The 14,589-nt window shown below is 43.6% G+C and overlaps 2 protein-coding genes across 2 annotated transcripts in view; both read left to right on the forward strand.

Annotated features, from left to right (window-relative positions):
* AFMID (arylformamidase) overlaps positions 1-6,049 on the forward strand; it is a 28,032-nt gene extending 21,983 nt beyond the window's left edge. The window contains exon 11 of the mRNA XM_037810324.1: positions 4,842-6,049. Within this exon, the coding sequence (XP_037666252.1) occupies positions 4,842-4,847 (6 nt within the window). The 3' untranslated portion in view covers positions 4,848-6,049. The remainder of the gene's footprint in view (positions 1-4,841) is intronic.
* Positions 6,050-8,147: 2,098 nt separating this feature from the next.
* On the forward strand, positions 8,148-14,445 carry BIRC5 (baculoviral IAP repeat containing 5). Its single transcript, XM_037810332.1, has 4 exons — positions 8,148-8,628; positions 8,821-8,930; positions 9,996-10,113; positions 14,217-14,445. The coding sequence occupies exons 1-4, from the start codon at positions 8,518-8,520 to the stop codon at positions 14,304-14,306; spliced, it is 429 nt and encodes a 142-aa protein (XP_037666260.1). The 5' UTR covers positions 8,148-8,517; the 3' UTR covers positions 14,307-14,445.
* Positions 14,446-14,589: the final 144 nt, after the last annotated feature.

A 14,589-nucleotide genomic window follows, 5' to 3' on the forward strand; every position in this document is an offset into this window, starting at 1 on the left:
CCTCTAGTAGTGACAGCCCCCAAACTGGAAGCTACCTGACTGTCCTCCAGTTGGTGACTGGCTAAGCAAACTGTGGTCCATCCATTCTATGGAATACTACTCGGCTATAAAAAGGAGTGAACTATTGATTGATACAACAATTTGGATAAACCTCAAAGAAATTATGCTGATGGGAAAAAAAAAAGCCAATTTCCAAAGAATGTACACTACATGATTCTATTAATATAGCACTTGTGAAATAATGTAATTACAGAGATGGAGAATAGATTAATGGTTACCCAAGGTTAGAGATGGGGGATGGACGGGTGCAGCGGGAAATGGTCTTGTGATGGTACAGGTAAGAATCTTGATTGTGATGGTGGTTACACAACGCTGCACATGTGATAGGATTGTTTGGAGTTATACACACAAGTGCATGTGTAGCTGATGAAATCGGAATAAACTCTGTGGATTGTGCCAAGGTCAGTTTCCTGGCTGGGCTATTGTACTGCAGTTATACAAGAAGTCAACCCTGGGGGAGGCTGGGTGGAAGGTGCAAGGGACCTCCTTGTGTATTTCTTTGCACCTTCCTATGAATCTATTGTTATTCCAAAATTAAAAGTTAAATAAATTTTTAAAAATCTAGACCAGTATGTTAGTTCCAGGGAGAACCAAGAGGACCATTTTGCTGGAGGAGACTTTGCAAGCCTGGTTCACTTCTCAGAAGCCACTGTAACTTAGGACCCTCCCCTGAGTATACATGGAATAAATCGTAGCTCGGTGTTCTCCTGGGGCAGGCGTTAGCTTCAGTGTTCACAAATTTCATAAGTACCCCAGCAATAGGGAGAGAGCGGGAGAGATTGGCAACAGCGAGAGTGGACTTTTCTTGTTAGAGACCAATTTGGCAAACATAGTAAAAATACTTTTTTTTTTTAAGAGGAACAATCAAAAGAGATCAGGAACTTGCTGCATTTATTTTGGAATAGGAAGCAGATTCCTTCCCATAGAAAATGTTTCGAGATAATTCTAGATGTCTGAATACTGATTCTAGAATCAGCATTCTTTGAATAGTGTGGCATAAAGCTTTGGGTAACTTTTTGGCCATTTAGAGGAAAGACAAAACAACAATTGAATAAAATACCTTTCATTGAATCAATATAGTAATTGGGGCCAAAATTGTTTACATACATGTCTTACCCAAGACTAGCTAGTGCTGCTTATCAAAACTCAGTGTGCCAGTTTGAAACTGTTATGATCCCCAGAAAAGCCATGATCTTTTAACCCAATCTTATTGGGTGAAAACTTGATTGAGTGTTTCCATGGAGATGTGACTCACCTAACTGTGGGTGAGACGTTTTGATTAGATCATTCCCATGGAGGTTTGGACCCTGCCCATTCCAGGTGGGTCCTAATGAGATCACTAGAGTCCTTAAAAGAGCTGAGAGCCCACACAGACTCAGATGCTTGGAGACACTGGGAGATGTAGACAGAAGGACGTTTAGAGATGCTAAGCTAAAAGATGAAGCCCAGAGTTTTCCCTGGAGAAGCTAAGAGAGGACTCCCAGATGCTTAGAGAGAAACGCCCCAGGAGAACCAAGCAGAGAGCTGTGAGAAGATAAGAGAGACAGAAGCCCAGAAACATTTTGGAGAAAGCCATTTTGAAACTCAACCCCGGAGCAAAGGACCAACCACATGCCTTCCCAGCTGACAGAGGAGTTCCGGACGCCATCGGCCTTTTCTCAGTGAAGGTATCTTCATGTTGATACCTTAGTTTGGACACCCTTATGGCCTCAGAATTGTAAATCTGTAACCTAATAAATCCCCTTTATGAAAGCCAAACCATTTCTGGTATTTTGCATAACGGCAGCTCTAGCAAACCGGAAGTACAGCTTAACTCCAGACATTTCTTCCTTAGTCCCAGCTTCTAAGCTTTCCCTAACAGTTCAGACATTGGCTGTCTTTGATGACCACCTGCTGCCTCTTCTTTCAACTGACTCTGCAGAAGTCCATTTGTACATTAGCATTTAGAATTCAGCACGTTAGCATCTCCTTTATTTTTTCAATGCAGAAGCCCATTTTCCTTTAATAGTTGATAGCCCTTTAGTAATGCCCATTAGCACTGCTGAATAGCTTAAAAAAAGACTTCAAATGAAAAAAATATTTTTTATGTGACCCTTTTGCTGCCAATAGGTTGTGACAGATAAGCCAGCACCAAATTTCTAGGTTGATGTAAATCTGTGTGACTAAAGTAACATGTGAACCAGCCAGAGAAGTGAAATATTTCTAAACCAGGGTTTATCAAAACGGTCCTGTCTGCCAATGAAATAAAGCCATTTAAAATTTTTCTCCCTCAATACCAAAAAAAATAATTTAAAAAAAAATCTAATTATTCCAAAATAAAAACCTAAATAAATTTTTTAAAATCTGGACCAATATGTTATATCCAGGGAGAAGCCAGAGGCCCATTTTGCTGGAGGAGACTTTGGAAAAAGGCAGCTGTATCATAAAGTCAAAAGTTAAACAACAAACTGGGTGGGGGGAGGAGGAAAACATGACAGGTGAAGCTAAGTCCCAATGTATAAAACACCCTTAGGCAGCAACGGGGAAAACATCAGTAATCCAACAGAAAAGTGGCAAAGGATATGAAGGATCAATTAATAGAAAAGGAACTCAATTGACATACAAATTAAGCCAGTTCAGGCTGCTTTGCTCTCTCAGGAGGTCAAAGATCAAAATGGTATTACACAGTGTTGGTGAGGATATGGGAAAACAAGATTAGAGACATGAGAGAAAGTGGTCTTGACCCTGACATTTTGGCATTTGACCCTGAGAGCTCAGTGTAAGAAAGGGTTAAGTTTAGCTTTCACGTAAAGGCAACATGGGATAGGGAAAATGGCGGCAGAACTGGTTTAAACAGGCTCCGTGGTAAAGGGAAGGAGAAAGAGAAAGCCATGACGTAAGCCTAGAATCAGCACCAGCTCCTTATATGGGAAAAATAACCAGGGTTACTGGAATGTAAAGGGATATGGGGTATAATCAAAGGCAGGAACTCATGGCGGGAAATTTAAACTAGTTAACTCTCTCTGATAGGCTGTACAATTCAAAATCTCAAAGGCGGACTAGTTAGCTCTCTCGGATAGGCTGTAACCTCTGGAGTACCCAGCCTGTGGGGAAACGGGAGGGACTCGTGTATTAGAGGTAGGATAAAACTATCGCCATGTTCTTTTTCTGGCACGCCTGCCATGTGTCTGGCTGTGTCTGGGTTCTTGCAAGATGTTGAATAAATTCTTTTCTCCTCCACAGCCGGGTGAGCGTTTTTAAAGTATAATCCTTGTTTCTAACACTCAGCAACCAGTAGAAAGCCCCAGCCTCACCCTCCCTCCCATCCGTGTTTGGGACTCTCCTTGTAAATCTCTGTGTGTCTTCCTTTCCCTCACTCTATTTCATAAAACTGTTCCTAATTTTCTTATAGATTAAGCTGAGAAATAAATCCAAACTACGAGTTTCTTACCCAATTCATAAAGAATTTATTGGTAGAAATGAACAAAAAATGAATTTGACGATGGCTAAAACTTCCCTTGGTAAATGTTTTTACTAAAACTAATAAAAGACTTGAGGGTTGTTGTTGTTGTTTAGCTACTAAATTTAGATGTTAAAAATCTGACCCCAAAAATGCGGAGGTGTTGGGCTTCCTCACCTGGACGGTTGCTGCTGATCTCACAAACATTGAGGACTGGCAGTTTTGTGTACCAAGCCCTCAATTTCGGGACTTGCCCTTATGAAGCTTGTTACTGCAAGGGAGAGTCTAAACTTGCTTGTAATTGTGCCAAGAGTCTCCCCCTGAGTACCTCTTTGTTGCTCAGATGTGGCCCTCTTTCTCTGGCTAAGCCACCTCGTCAGGTGAACTCACTGCCCTCCCCACTACGTGGGACCGGATTCCCGGGGTGTAAATCTCCTGGCAACACAGGATATGACTCCCAGGGAGGAATCTGGACCTGACATTGTGGGATTGAGAACATCTTCTTGACCAAAAGGGGGACGTGAAATGCAACAAAATAAAGTTTCAGTGGCTGAGAGATTCCAAATGGAGTCAAGAGGTCACTCTGGTGGGCACTCTTACACACTAGATAGATAACCCTTTTTAGGTTTTAATGCATAGTAATAGCTAGAAGTAAATAACTGAAACTATCAAACTGCAACCCAGTGGTCTTGACTCTTGAAGACGATTGTATAGCCATAAAGCTTACAAGGGGTGACAGTGTGATTGAAAAAGCCGTGTGGATCACACTCCCTTTATCCAGTGTTTGGATGGATGAGTAAAAAATGGGAACAAAAACTAAATGAAAATAGGGTGGGGTGGGATGATTTGGGTGTTCTTTTTTACTTTTATTTTTTATTCTTATTTTTACTTTTTCTGGTACAAGGAAAATGTTCAAAAAACAGATTGGGGTGATGAATGCACAACTATATGATGGTACTGTGAACAGTGGATTGTACACCACGGATGACTAGATGATATGTGAATATATCTCAATAAAACCAGATTTTAAAAATGTGACCCCAGAAAACTGAATATTAGTAGAAATAATGTAGGGGGCTCAAAATGACAGAAGCTATTATTTATAAAATTGGATATGGCCAAAAGCTGATCTATGAATTAAATGTTTCTTACAAAATCTTATAAAAAAGATATAAGCAGCTGAAATGTTCAGTAAAATAAAAATTTAAGTGGAAAAAAATAGAACTTGGGTTTTGCTGACTAGAAATAAATGAATCACAGAAATATATTGGGTTGATGGAGTCATCAATAGTAGTATATCCTTGTCATCAATAGTAGTATAACTTTGATTAAAATATCTTAGGGATGAAAAAGGCCGGGTCAAACATCCTCTGAGACAAGATAGCAGAGCAAACCATTTTAGCCTGCTGCTGCTGCTGATGATGATGAAGACATTCACACATCTTTGAAGGATAGGTTGGAAGTATATAAAAATTTTGAAAAGGAGCACGCACAGTTTCCCAGCAATTCTTTTTGTAGACATTTATCCTACGCACATAGTCCCACACATTTGTGTGCTTGATCACTGCAGTACATTCATAATAGGAAAAAAGTTGGAGACTCCAATGGGAGATTACTTAATTAAAATTAGAATACAAGTTAAGATGAATCCTCTGCAGACTTTATAAAACCTGCTGGCATCTCTGTAAACTGATAAAGCTGAGATGGGCTGTTACATGAAAAAGCAGGTGCCAAACTTGTAGTTGTGGTTGGTTTTATTTTGGCCACTTCTTACGGAAAGGTTTTACTTTATTTTCTAAAAGGGAATGTTTTTGAGGATATTTATTTTACTGTTTCAAAGCAATGTAAGTACAATGACAAACATTTGAGTCATAAGTATCCTGCTTTATGAACTTATTTTTAACACAGTCAAGGCATACTCTTCACTGAGGGAGAAATATGTGATCCAATTACAAAACATGCAATATAAGCATAAATGCACACACTGTGAAAAAAATAGAGGATTAATCTAAATATTGTTTAAAAAGATTAAATCCAAGTTAAGTGGACATTTTATGCAGAAAAAAAATCATATTTTATCACAGTGCCTCTCTGATGGTCATTTCTGTAAAACATATTAAATTAAAAAGTTAAACTTTTAACTTCTCTTTTTCAAAGTACTTTAGAAACTTCACTCTTCAAATTAAAATAAGATGTTTTAGCAATTTATTCCAAAGACATGTTATACAGTCCTTATTCCAAGGAATCTCCTTGTGATGCATGAATAAATCTGCTAAGGGAAAAACAGGAAGAAAAGTCAATCCAGAAAAGAAATGGGTGTCAAGGCGTGATCTCAGATTATTGTCTCCCTCCACACCACCACTACCATTATTTCTTTTCGTTTTGCCATTTGAGACTGAGAGCAACTAGTTGGAGGTTCTCCTTGATCTACATTGTGCTGGTTTGGATGTATTATGTCCCCCAAAACACCATTATCTTTGATGCAATCTTGTGGAGGCAGACATACTAGTGTTGATTAGGTTGGAACCTATTGGTTCAGTGTTTCCATGCAGATGTGACTCAATCAACTGTGGACGAGACCTTTCATTGGGTTATTTCTATGGAGGTGTTGCCCCATCCATTCAGGGTTGGTCTTAATTGGATCACTGGAGTAGTTTAAAAAGAGCCACACAGGCCCAGACACAGAGCAGCTTTGAGTGACATTTTGGAAAGCAACTGAGAGTGACATTTTGAAGAGGAGCTGCAGCTAAGAGAGGACAAAACGCCCCAAGAGCAACATTTTGGAGAACGCCATTTTGAAATGCAACCTGGGAGCAAGCAGACGCCAGCCATGTGCCTTCCCATCTAACAGTGGTTTTCCAGATGCCATTGGCCATCCTTCAGTGAAGGTACCCAATTGCTGATGCCTTACCTTGGACACTATGGCCTTAAGACTGTAATTTTGTAACCAAATAAACCCCCTTTATAAAAGCCAATCCATTTCTGGTGTTTTGCAAAACAGCAGCATTAGCAAACCGGAACATACATTTTCTCTCTCAAACCTCTCTCTTGTCAGTGGTACAGGATAGGGCAGCATTCATATCACCCTGTCTCCATTTCACCAGACCTGAATATCTATTAAGCCCAAACCTCACTGCTGTCTCTAGTGCTGTCATAAGTAGCAGCACTAAAGGGCCTGGAGTCTATAATTATTTCAGCAACAAAGTGGACTTCTCTGATGATTGTTTTGCTGCACTGTTTTGTTACCTTAATACCAATTGTATTAGTCAGGATTCTCCATAGAAACAACCAGCCAAATAGGATATATATATAGAAAGATTTATTGTAAGGAATTGGCTCATGTGACCTGAGGGCTGCAAGTCCTAACTCTGGAGGGCAGGCCATAAACTGAAAACCAGTGGTGATGGTGAAGTTCTAAGTCTGAATTCCCCAGGGGAAGCAGGCTGGCTGGAAATTCTGGCAAAAGCTAGTGCTGAAGTTGAGGCAGAAACACTTCTGGCCTCTGAAACTCTCAGTTCTGGCATTTAAACCTCTGATTGGACGAGATTACCCAAATTGCTGAAGGCAATGTCCTCTGTTGATTGTAGATGAAACCAACCGATTGTAGATGCAAACAACTGATTGTACATGCAAATCCCATCTATGAAATATCCTCACAGTGTTTGTGCTTGACCAAGTAACTGGACACCATAACCTAGTCAAGTTGACACATGAAATTAACCACCATACCTAAACTGAGTTCTTGGCTTTAAGTTGGATGCTTGCAGAAGGGCCCCAAAATCTTATTTACTTAGGACCAGTCTTACAGCTCACACCTTCTTCTTCTTCATTGAAAGTTATAGGTTGCCCTTTTCAAATTGGGACCATGTGTCACCGGTTTCCAAGATAAGGCTGCCCTTGCAGAGTCTAGCTTTCTATCAGTTTGTGACGCAAACTTCAGTAGCTAAAACTTTTCCTTCCCAGGTATCAAAGGTATCTATCATTCTCTTCAATTCTGCTACTAAATAATAGCTTCAGGTACATCTAAAATTATTTCCTGCCTTTCTTTTAAGAATGCTTTTATCTCAACTTCTTTCTCCAAGTTCTTTATCAGTAGCATTGTTTCCATTTGTTTTTGTGGGGTTTACACCAATCATTCCACTCTCACAGCTTGTACCAAACCGTTGGATTGTGTGTGGGTTTGTGTGTGTTTTAACACATGAAATTATTCGCAGCCTAAAAGTTCATTAAATAAAGCCCTAAAGAATGGGACTCTACCTTATTGCCCAAGAGGTCAGACAGGCTGAATGGATAAAGGATGCTGAAAAGTCAGCCTCTTCCTTCAGGGCAACAGGGAATGCGACGATATTCCACAGGGCAACAGGACGATATTCCACAGGGCAACAGGGAATGCGACAGGTGTGGGAATGCGACGATATTCCAGAAGGTGTTTTAAGTAGATGCTCCTCACGCCCTATTCACAAGCCTCCCTGACCGCCGCCCGCCACCCCCACAATTGTACCAGGAGGGGCATGGGCAGTTCTTCCAGAGAGGGCAAGCGGGGCACTGGTCCAGTGTTTGTATATCAGTGACACAACGAGCCGGCGGCTCCTAGCTCAAGGGTGCCACAGGTCTGGAATTGCTATGTTTGTTGCTTTGTACTCTGAGAACAAACAATCCATCCCTTTTTAATGGTAAAACGACCACTGAAGATGGACGCCATTGAGAGAGCAGCACAAGCACTCAGACCTGGCAACTACTCACATTCATCGTATTTACCCACCGTACAGACCATACGGACGCATTAGTTGTTGCCATATTGAAACGCTTCCATTTCAGTAGCCACTTAGCACCAGCAACACGTGCAGACCCACGGGGGCGGGGAGGACTACAACTCCCAGCAGGCCCGGCGCCGCCCAGCCTCGCATTCCCAGAAAGCTGCGGGCGGCGTCCCCGCCGAAGAGAGCGGGGCGTTCCCGACATGCCCCGCGGCGCGCCGCTAACCGCCGGGTTTGAATCGCAGGACGGGCGGCGGCGGCATGGGCGCCCCGTCGTTGCCCCCTTCCTGGCAGCTCTATCTCAAGGACCACCGCGTCTCCACCTTCAAGAACTGGCCCTTCTTGGAGGGCTGCGCCTGCACCCCGGAGCGGGTGAGACCGCCCTGACCCTCCGGGCGCCGCCCCGGGCCGGCCCGGGCATCCCACAGGCCCGCCGGGTCCCTTCGAGGCCTTCCCGCACCCGCCCGACCCCGCGTCCCGGCACCCCGGGCCCTGGGACGACCCTTCCCGAGGGCCACCGGCCGGGCCGCCCTCCCCGCTCACGAGCTGCGCTCTCCCTTGCAGATGGCCGAGGCCGGCTTCATCCACTGCCCCACCGAGAACGAGCCGGACTTGGCCCAGTGTTTTTTCTGCTTCAAGGAGCTGGAAGGCTGGGAGCCCGATGACGACCCCATGTAAGTCCCTCCTGTCAGGTATTCCTTGGAATACAGCAGCTTCTGTATCGGGTGTGAACTTCTCGGAATGTCTAAGTGCTTTTCATGTTTTTAAAAACGACAGCTTTATTGAGATATAATTCACATGCCATAACATTCGCCCTTTTCAAGTGTACAAGTCAGTGTGGTTTTGGGCTTTGTTCTTCAAGACTTCGTTATTCTTTTTTTTTTTTTTAATTAACCTTGTGTATAGAGTACTGTCTTTCTGTGATACAGTGCCGTGTTCTATTCTTACCTTCTTTGCCTGCCAGAGTCTATTGCTTCCACTTGAATTTGTTTCCTGAGAGAATCAGCGGAGTTGGTTCTCTTTTTGGCCAGGAGACTGTTGCTGTTATGTTCCAGTACTGGATGGGACTGCACAGTGATGACACCCATGCTCACTGGGAAAATGTCGATTGTGTTATTGGGATTGAACTTTAAAGTGTGATAATAATTTTCAGATTATAATTGCTATTGGCTGTCCTGTTGAATTTCATGTGGCTTTGTTTTCATTCTAAAACTTGCAGTTAATGTGATGTCAGCAATTCAGGAATAATTCCCATTGCAAAGAAGGATGTTAGGATGTAAAGGAGTTCCCCGGGAAAGCCTAGCCAAGGATGCTCTTATTCTGAACCAGTAGATGATGTAACAATTCCAGGAAAATGAAATTAGTTCAAATAGTTCCTTGAGGAATTAGGGATTTGATTGTAAAGGAATTTGACGTGTAATGCCTCTGGAGTGACACTGCATAACACTTTTCCTACTAATTGTTAAAGGACTCCTGATAGTGTTAGCTACAAAGATGGAGGGGGCAGACCATAGAGAGAGAGAAGGTGCTATGATGAGCTGTGTGGGAATGTGGTTTGGGACATAGCGCTGATTGCATCAACTTCAGGCTTCACACTTTGCTCCTGATGCAGAACAGGCTGTGCCTGCCTGAGACTGGGAGGTGCGTGGTGGGAAATGGGCTGTTAGCAATGAACTGTTGGCTTTTCTCCTTTTACCTGACCTCTCTCTGTTGACATGCTCTTGTGTTGATTTTTCTAGAGAGGAACATAAAAAGCATTCATCTGGTTGTGCTTTCCTTTCTGTCAAGAAGCAATTTGAAGAATTAACGCTCGGTGAATTTTTGAGACTGGACAAAGAAAGAGCCAAGAACAAAATTGTATGTATTACTGGAAATAAGAACTAGGAGCAAGCCCTGTTCTACATCTTTAGTACTGAACTACCGCAGTCCCTCAAAAACACTAGCTGGTCTCTGTGCTGTCCTCAGTAAGCATTTGTTTAAGCCTCTACCATGTGTAAGTGGAGACACAGATGGACAGACAAGCGTCTGCCCTGGAGCGTGATCTCAGGGGTTATGCAGTCAGCAAAAAGGATGTTCACTCTGGAAACAATCAGTGTGAGTTGTGTGTCAAGTCACCTTAGGTGGTGGGGACACGATGGCAGGAGACAGTTGGGATGAGAAGTCGTTTCTATGTGGTGTGTTAGTGTGTTTTTAGTGGCGTGAACAAAGGGTTTCAGGACACACAGTAGAGAGCATCACGGGGAAGAGGCAACAGTTGAGCTGGACCTGGAAGGGTTTTCTGCAGGTGAGGTGTGACTCCTGCACCAGCCGTGCTGGGTGACTGCAGGGGCAGAGGACTGGTGCCATGAGAGAGAACGGCCACGCAGCCCAGGCCTTAGGGAACTAGGGCTGCCAGAGGAAACCAGCACTCCTGGTTAAACCTGAACTTTAGATAAACAACAAATAATTTTTTGTATAAATATGTCCCAAATTTTGCATGTGTATTATATGAAAAATGATTTTTTATCTGAAATTCAAATTTAACTGGGTATTCTGCTAAATCTGGCAGAATAAATCTAGAGAATAAATATCCAGGGCATTTAATACCCTTGTAGCAAAGCACTGGGCTGGAAGTCAGAGGACGCATTCTCGTTTCTCTCTGCCAGTAGCAAACTTTGTTGGTTTAAGCCAGCCTTGGTCTCACTTTCTTTCTACAAAACCGAAGTTAGACCCCATAATTTATGAGGCCTCTTTTGGGCTAAAAGATCCTCAGTATAAAGTAATTCTTTTAAATATAGTAGCTTTTAAAAGCTAAGGTTTAAAATTGTTTTTATCCAGGAAGAAATCAGTGGTCAGTAAAGAGCGCTGTAGAGGAGCTATTTATTGATTGACTCTTGGGAACTGCAATGTTTGTATTGGAAGGTGAGGCAGGAAGAGCTTCCAGGTCGGATCAGCAACCTCTCTGTATTCCATCCTCTTTGGGCCACACACGGTCTCGGTTGTTTTTATTTTACAACCGTTTAAAAAATGCAGAGCGTTTCCACGTCATGGACTGTACCAAAAAGCAGGCCGTGGCTCTCTTTGGCCTGTGGGCTGCACTTTGCCCACTCCTATGCTTGGAGTGCCTGGAAAGGGGGAGGAAGATGAGAACGTGGCAGAGCGAGGCGGAGGCTGGGTTATGGGCACTGAGAAAGACCAGGGAGTTTAGGTTGCTGTGATTTGCTCATAGAGGGACATGCAGGCCTGACACAGTCCAGGACCGAGTGCCAGGGACCATGCTGAGCTCTAAGGTCACAAGGGTGATGACAGTGTGGCCTGGCCGAGGAGGCAGAGTAGCCTGGTGGGAGAAATGGTTTAGGACAACTGGCTGAGCAGCCGTCAGGATGTGGGAGCTGAGGGCAGGAGGCGGGAACAGGGAGCCCCGGAGACTCCCTCCATCTCCCAGTGTTAGCAGTGAGGGGCCTACACCCCTATGAGGAAAGGGGGGTGATTGGAAGGAAATGTTTGGCTTTCATTTTGAAGCTGTTTACAGAATACTTTTAACTCATGCTTTTGTTTTGGTGACTTTGCTTAGTTGCTAAGCAAATGCACGTTTGTATAAGAAATTCAAATAAAATTAGTATCTGTAAAGAAAAAATCAAAAGCTCAACCTCTCCCAGTTACTGTGTGGTGGATTTCCTTCTAGATCATTTTTTAATTTATATTTTAAAGAAGAATAAAATGCTTAAGCTCATATTTTCCTAATTGGTTTATAAAACTTGTTTAACAGAAAGTCATTTTTCAGCCAGTGGCAGTCAGCTGTCTTATTGTGATATTCTAGCCATGTGTGGCTATTAAAATGAAGCAAAATTTAAAATTCAGTTCTTCAGTTGCACTAGTCACGTTGCAGGTGTTCAATGGCCACATGTGACTGGTGGCTTCCATGTTGGGCAATGCAGATTATAGGACATTTTTGGCCTCAGAGCAGAAAGTTCTGTTGGACAGGGCTGTTCTGAGGTTTGTTCATCAGTTGTGAGGTTTGTTGCAGATAACTTATAACTAATATAAAAAGTCAATAGTGGTAATTGCAAATGATTTGCTTTACAAAACTGAGCACCCCTCACGCTTGCTCACAAGCTCGTGCTTCCCCAGGTGAAGGAATGGGAAGAGTGGGGTCCCAGCCAGGATGCAGGGGATGGACGTAACCAGAAACCTATCAGCTTTCCATGCAGCACCCAGAGCGGGGCCTGTCCCAGGGCTACGCCACTCATGGTGGCGCGCTGGCACGCGAACTTCATCTCTGCGTGGGTAGATAAGGTCCCTGCTTTGTATTTCATGGTGAATGAGGTCAGGGACTGTTGCTTAAAACTACTGAGTCAGTTATATCATTGCAATACATGGTTAGAAACACCAATTTATCAGACATTCTTAAGAGCCAGATAAAATAGGCGTTGTGGTATGCAGATGCTGAAGATGAGGAAAGAAAGTTGTGTTTGGCCTGAGGCCGCTAACTGCTGAGATCCCAGGTTCAAATGGGAGATAACAGCTGGTCAGCCCCGGGGTCCTGGAGCCAGGAAGGCAGCGCAGGGGCCGGAGCATGGCGTCAGCTGTGCTGCCTGCAAGGTCTGCACGCACGGCCTGGGACTCTCTTCTTGGCTGCCAGTGCCTCCATCTTTTTAAAAAACAAAAGAAATTAGTAACAATCTGAAAATAAATCAGGTCAGGTGATAAATGTAATGTGGGGAAAAAACAAGAGAAACTCATTTCTGCCTAAGAAGTAAACGTCCGTGTGAGAAGTAAACACATTTGTAAATGCCTGTGGTCAGCATAAAATGAAGCACTAGAAGAAGCCGAGCTGAGCAAGAAGCTCTGGGCAGCAAAAGCTCTGCTCAGGGAGTTTACATTTGTTTTTCAACAGTGAGTTTTTTTGGTTTTGCTTCACCCCTCCTTTTATTAGCAAATGTGTAAAATGGAGACAACTTCTGTATTGTGCTGGTTAAGTTACAGCATGTGGGCAAAGGGGCACTAATTTTAAAAAAGTAAATAAAGTTGTTTTCAGAAAGGGCCATGCTCATCTTTCCACATTGATGAGGCCAAGCCTGAGGGGCCATTAGCAGGTGCCCCGTCGCTAGTCAGGGCTGCTCTTTTTCTTGTCAGTTTATTTTTTAAAATTAAGCTTTCTTTTAATTCATAATTTTAAAGTAATTGAGACTTCTACATGGGGCAAAATTTAAGTTGCACAAAAAAGTACACATTGAAAAGTAATTTTTTTAAAAGTTAGCCTCTATTGCTTTTTTTTTATTAGAAAATGAATTTAACCTAAATATGTTCTTTTGCCTGTATTTTAATGTGGCAGGCAAGGCAAGGAGAAAAATTAGGATAGGGAGTTCGTTCCTGGATTTGCCACCTTTTAACAGAACGAGATGGTTGGGAGCCAGACTCAGGGAGGAACTGGAGTTGAAAAGAATTTTTCTATGTTTTAGGAAAAAGCTGTTGTTTGCCAGGATACCTTATACTGGAGAAGGCGTGGGGCTCCGGGCTTGTCCTTCGGGAGGTTCCGAGGCCATGTGGGGTGGTAGTTCCAGGCAGAGCTGTGCCAGGCCCTGGCTGGGTGACCTGGAACCAGTGATCCTGGGGCCTCCTCAGCCCTCTGGGCGCAGTGGGGGTGACAGCAGCACCACCTGGTGGGAGGAACGTGAGCAGCAATGTGGTGACATGCCGAAGCATGTCGGGCTGCACTTGGCAGTTGTCAGGTCGGTGTAGGAGGCAGCCTGGGGAGAGGTGGCGGGTGGGACCAGGACGTTGACGCCTGTGCAGCCAGGAGCTACACCCCCTCTCCCCCCTTCAGTGCTCCCCTCGAGGCCTCCCTGGTGCCGGCTTTCCTAGGTGCCAGATAAGTGTCCCCTCCTTCTCCTCTTCTGTTGTTTTCCTCTTGATCTTATCTACGGGGTGTGATGTGGACACTCTCGTTTCAGTTTCACCAGTCTATTCTTTATTTCCAGGCAAAAGAAACCAACAACAAGCAGAAAGAATTTGAAGAAACTGCAAAGAAAGTGCGCTATGCCATTGAGCAGCTGGCTGCCCTGGAGTGACACCACTTGCCTTGTCCAGCTGGTCCCAGAGCCGGACTCATGGTTCCCAAGGCATGTTCCCCATGGTGCCAGCCTTTCTGGAGGACTCCTTAGCAATGCCTTAGGAAAGGAGGACTTCAAAAACTTAAAAGTAGAAAATTGAAACTATATTTTTGTTTTTTTCTGGAAAGTGGCACCAAAGACTGCTTCTGTTTGTGCAGCTGGTGCTGCTGATTTATAGTGACTGATTCTTACTCTCTTTTAAGTAGTTTTTGGTTTGATTCCTGGACTTACCAGGGTAAGG

The sequence above is a fragment of the Choloepus didactylus genome, chromosome 18 (genome assembly GCF_015220235.1).
Source record: "Choloepus didactylus isolate mChoDid1 chromosome 18, mChoDid1.pri, whole genome shotgun sequence".
Taxonomy (NCBI): domain Eukaryota; kingdom Metazoa; phylum Chordata; class Mammalia; order Pilosa; family Megalonychidae; genus Choloepus; species Choloepus didactylus.

What these genes read in the sequence shown, in the direction of transcription:
- BIRC5 (XM_037810332.1), top strand. Translation starts at nt 8,518, where the DNA reads ATGGGCGCCCCGTCGTTGCCCCCTTCCTGGCAGCTCTATCTCAAGGAC. An exon ending in GAGCCCGATGACGACCCCAT is followed by an intron (nt 8,931 to 9,995) that starts GTAAGTCCCTCC and finishes TGATTTTTCTAG; the next exon opens with AGAGGAACATAAAAAGCATT. An exon ending in AAAGAGCCAAGAACAAAATT is followed by an intron (nt 10,114 to 14,216) that starts GTATGTATTACT and finishes CTTTATTTCCAG; the next exon opens with GCAAAAGAAACCAACAACAA.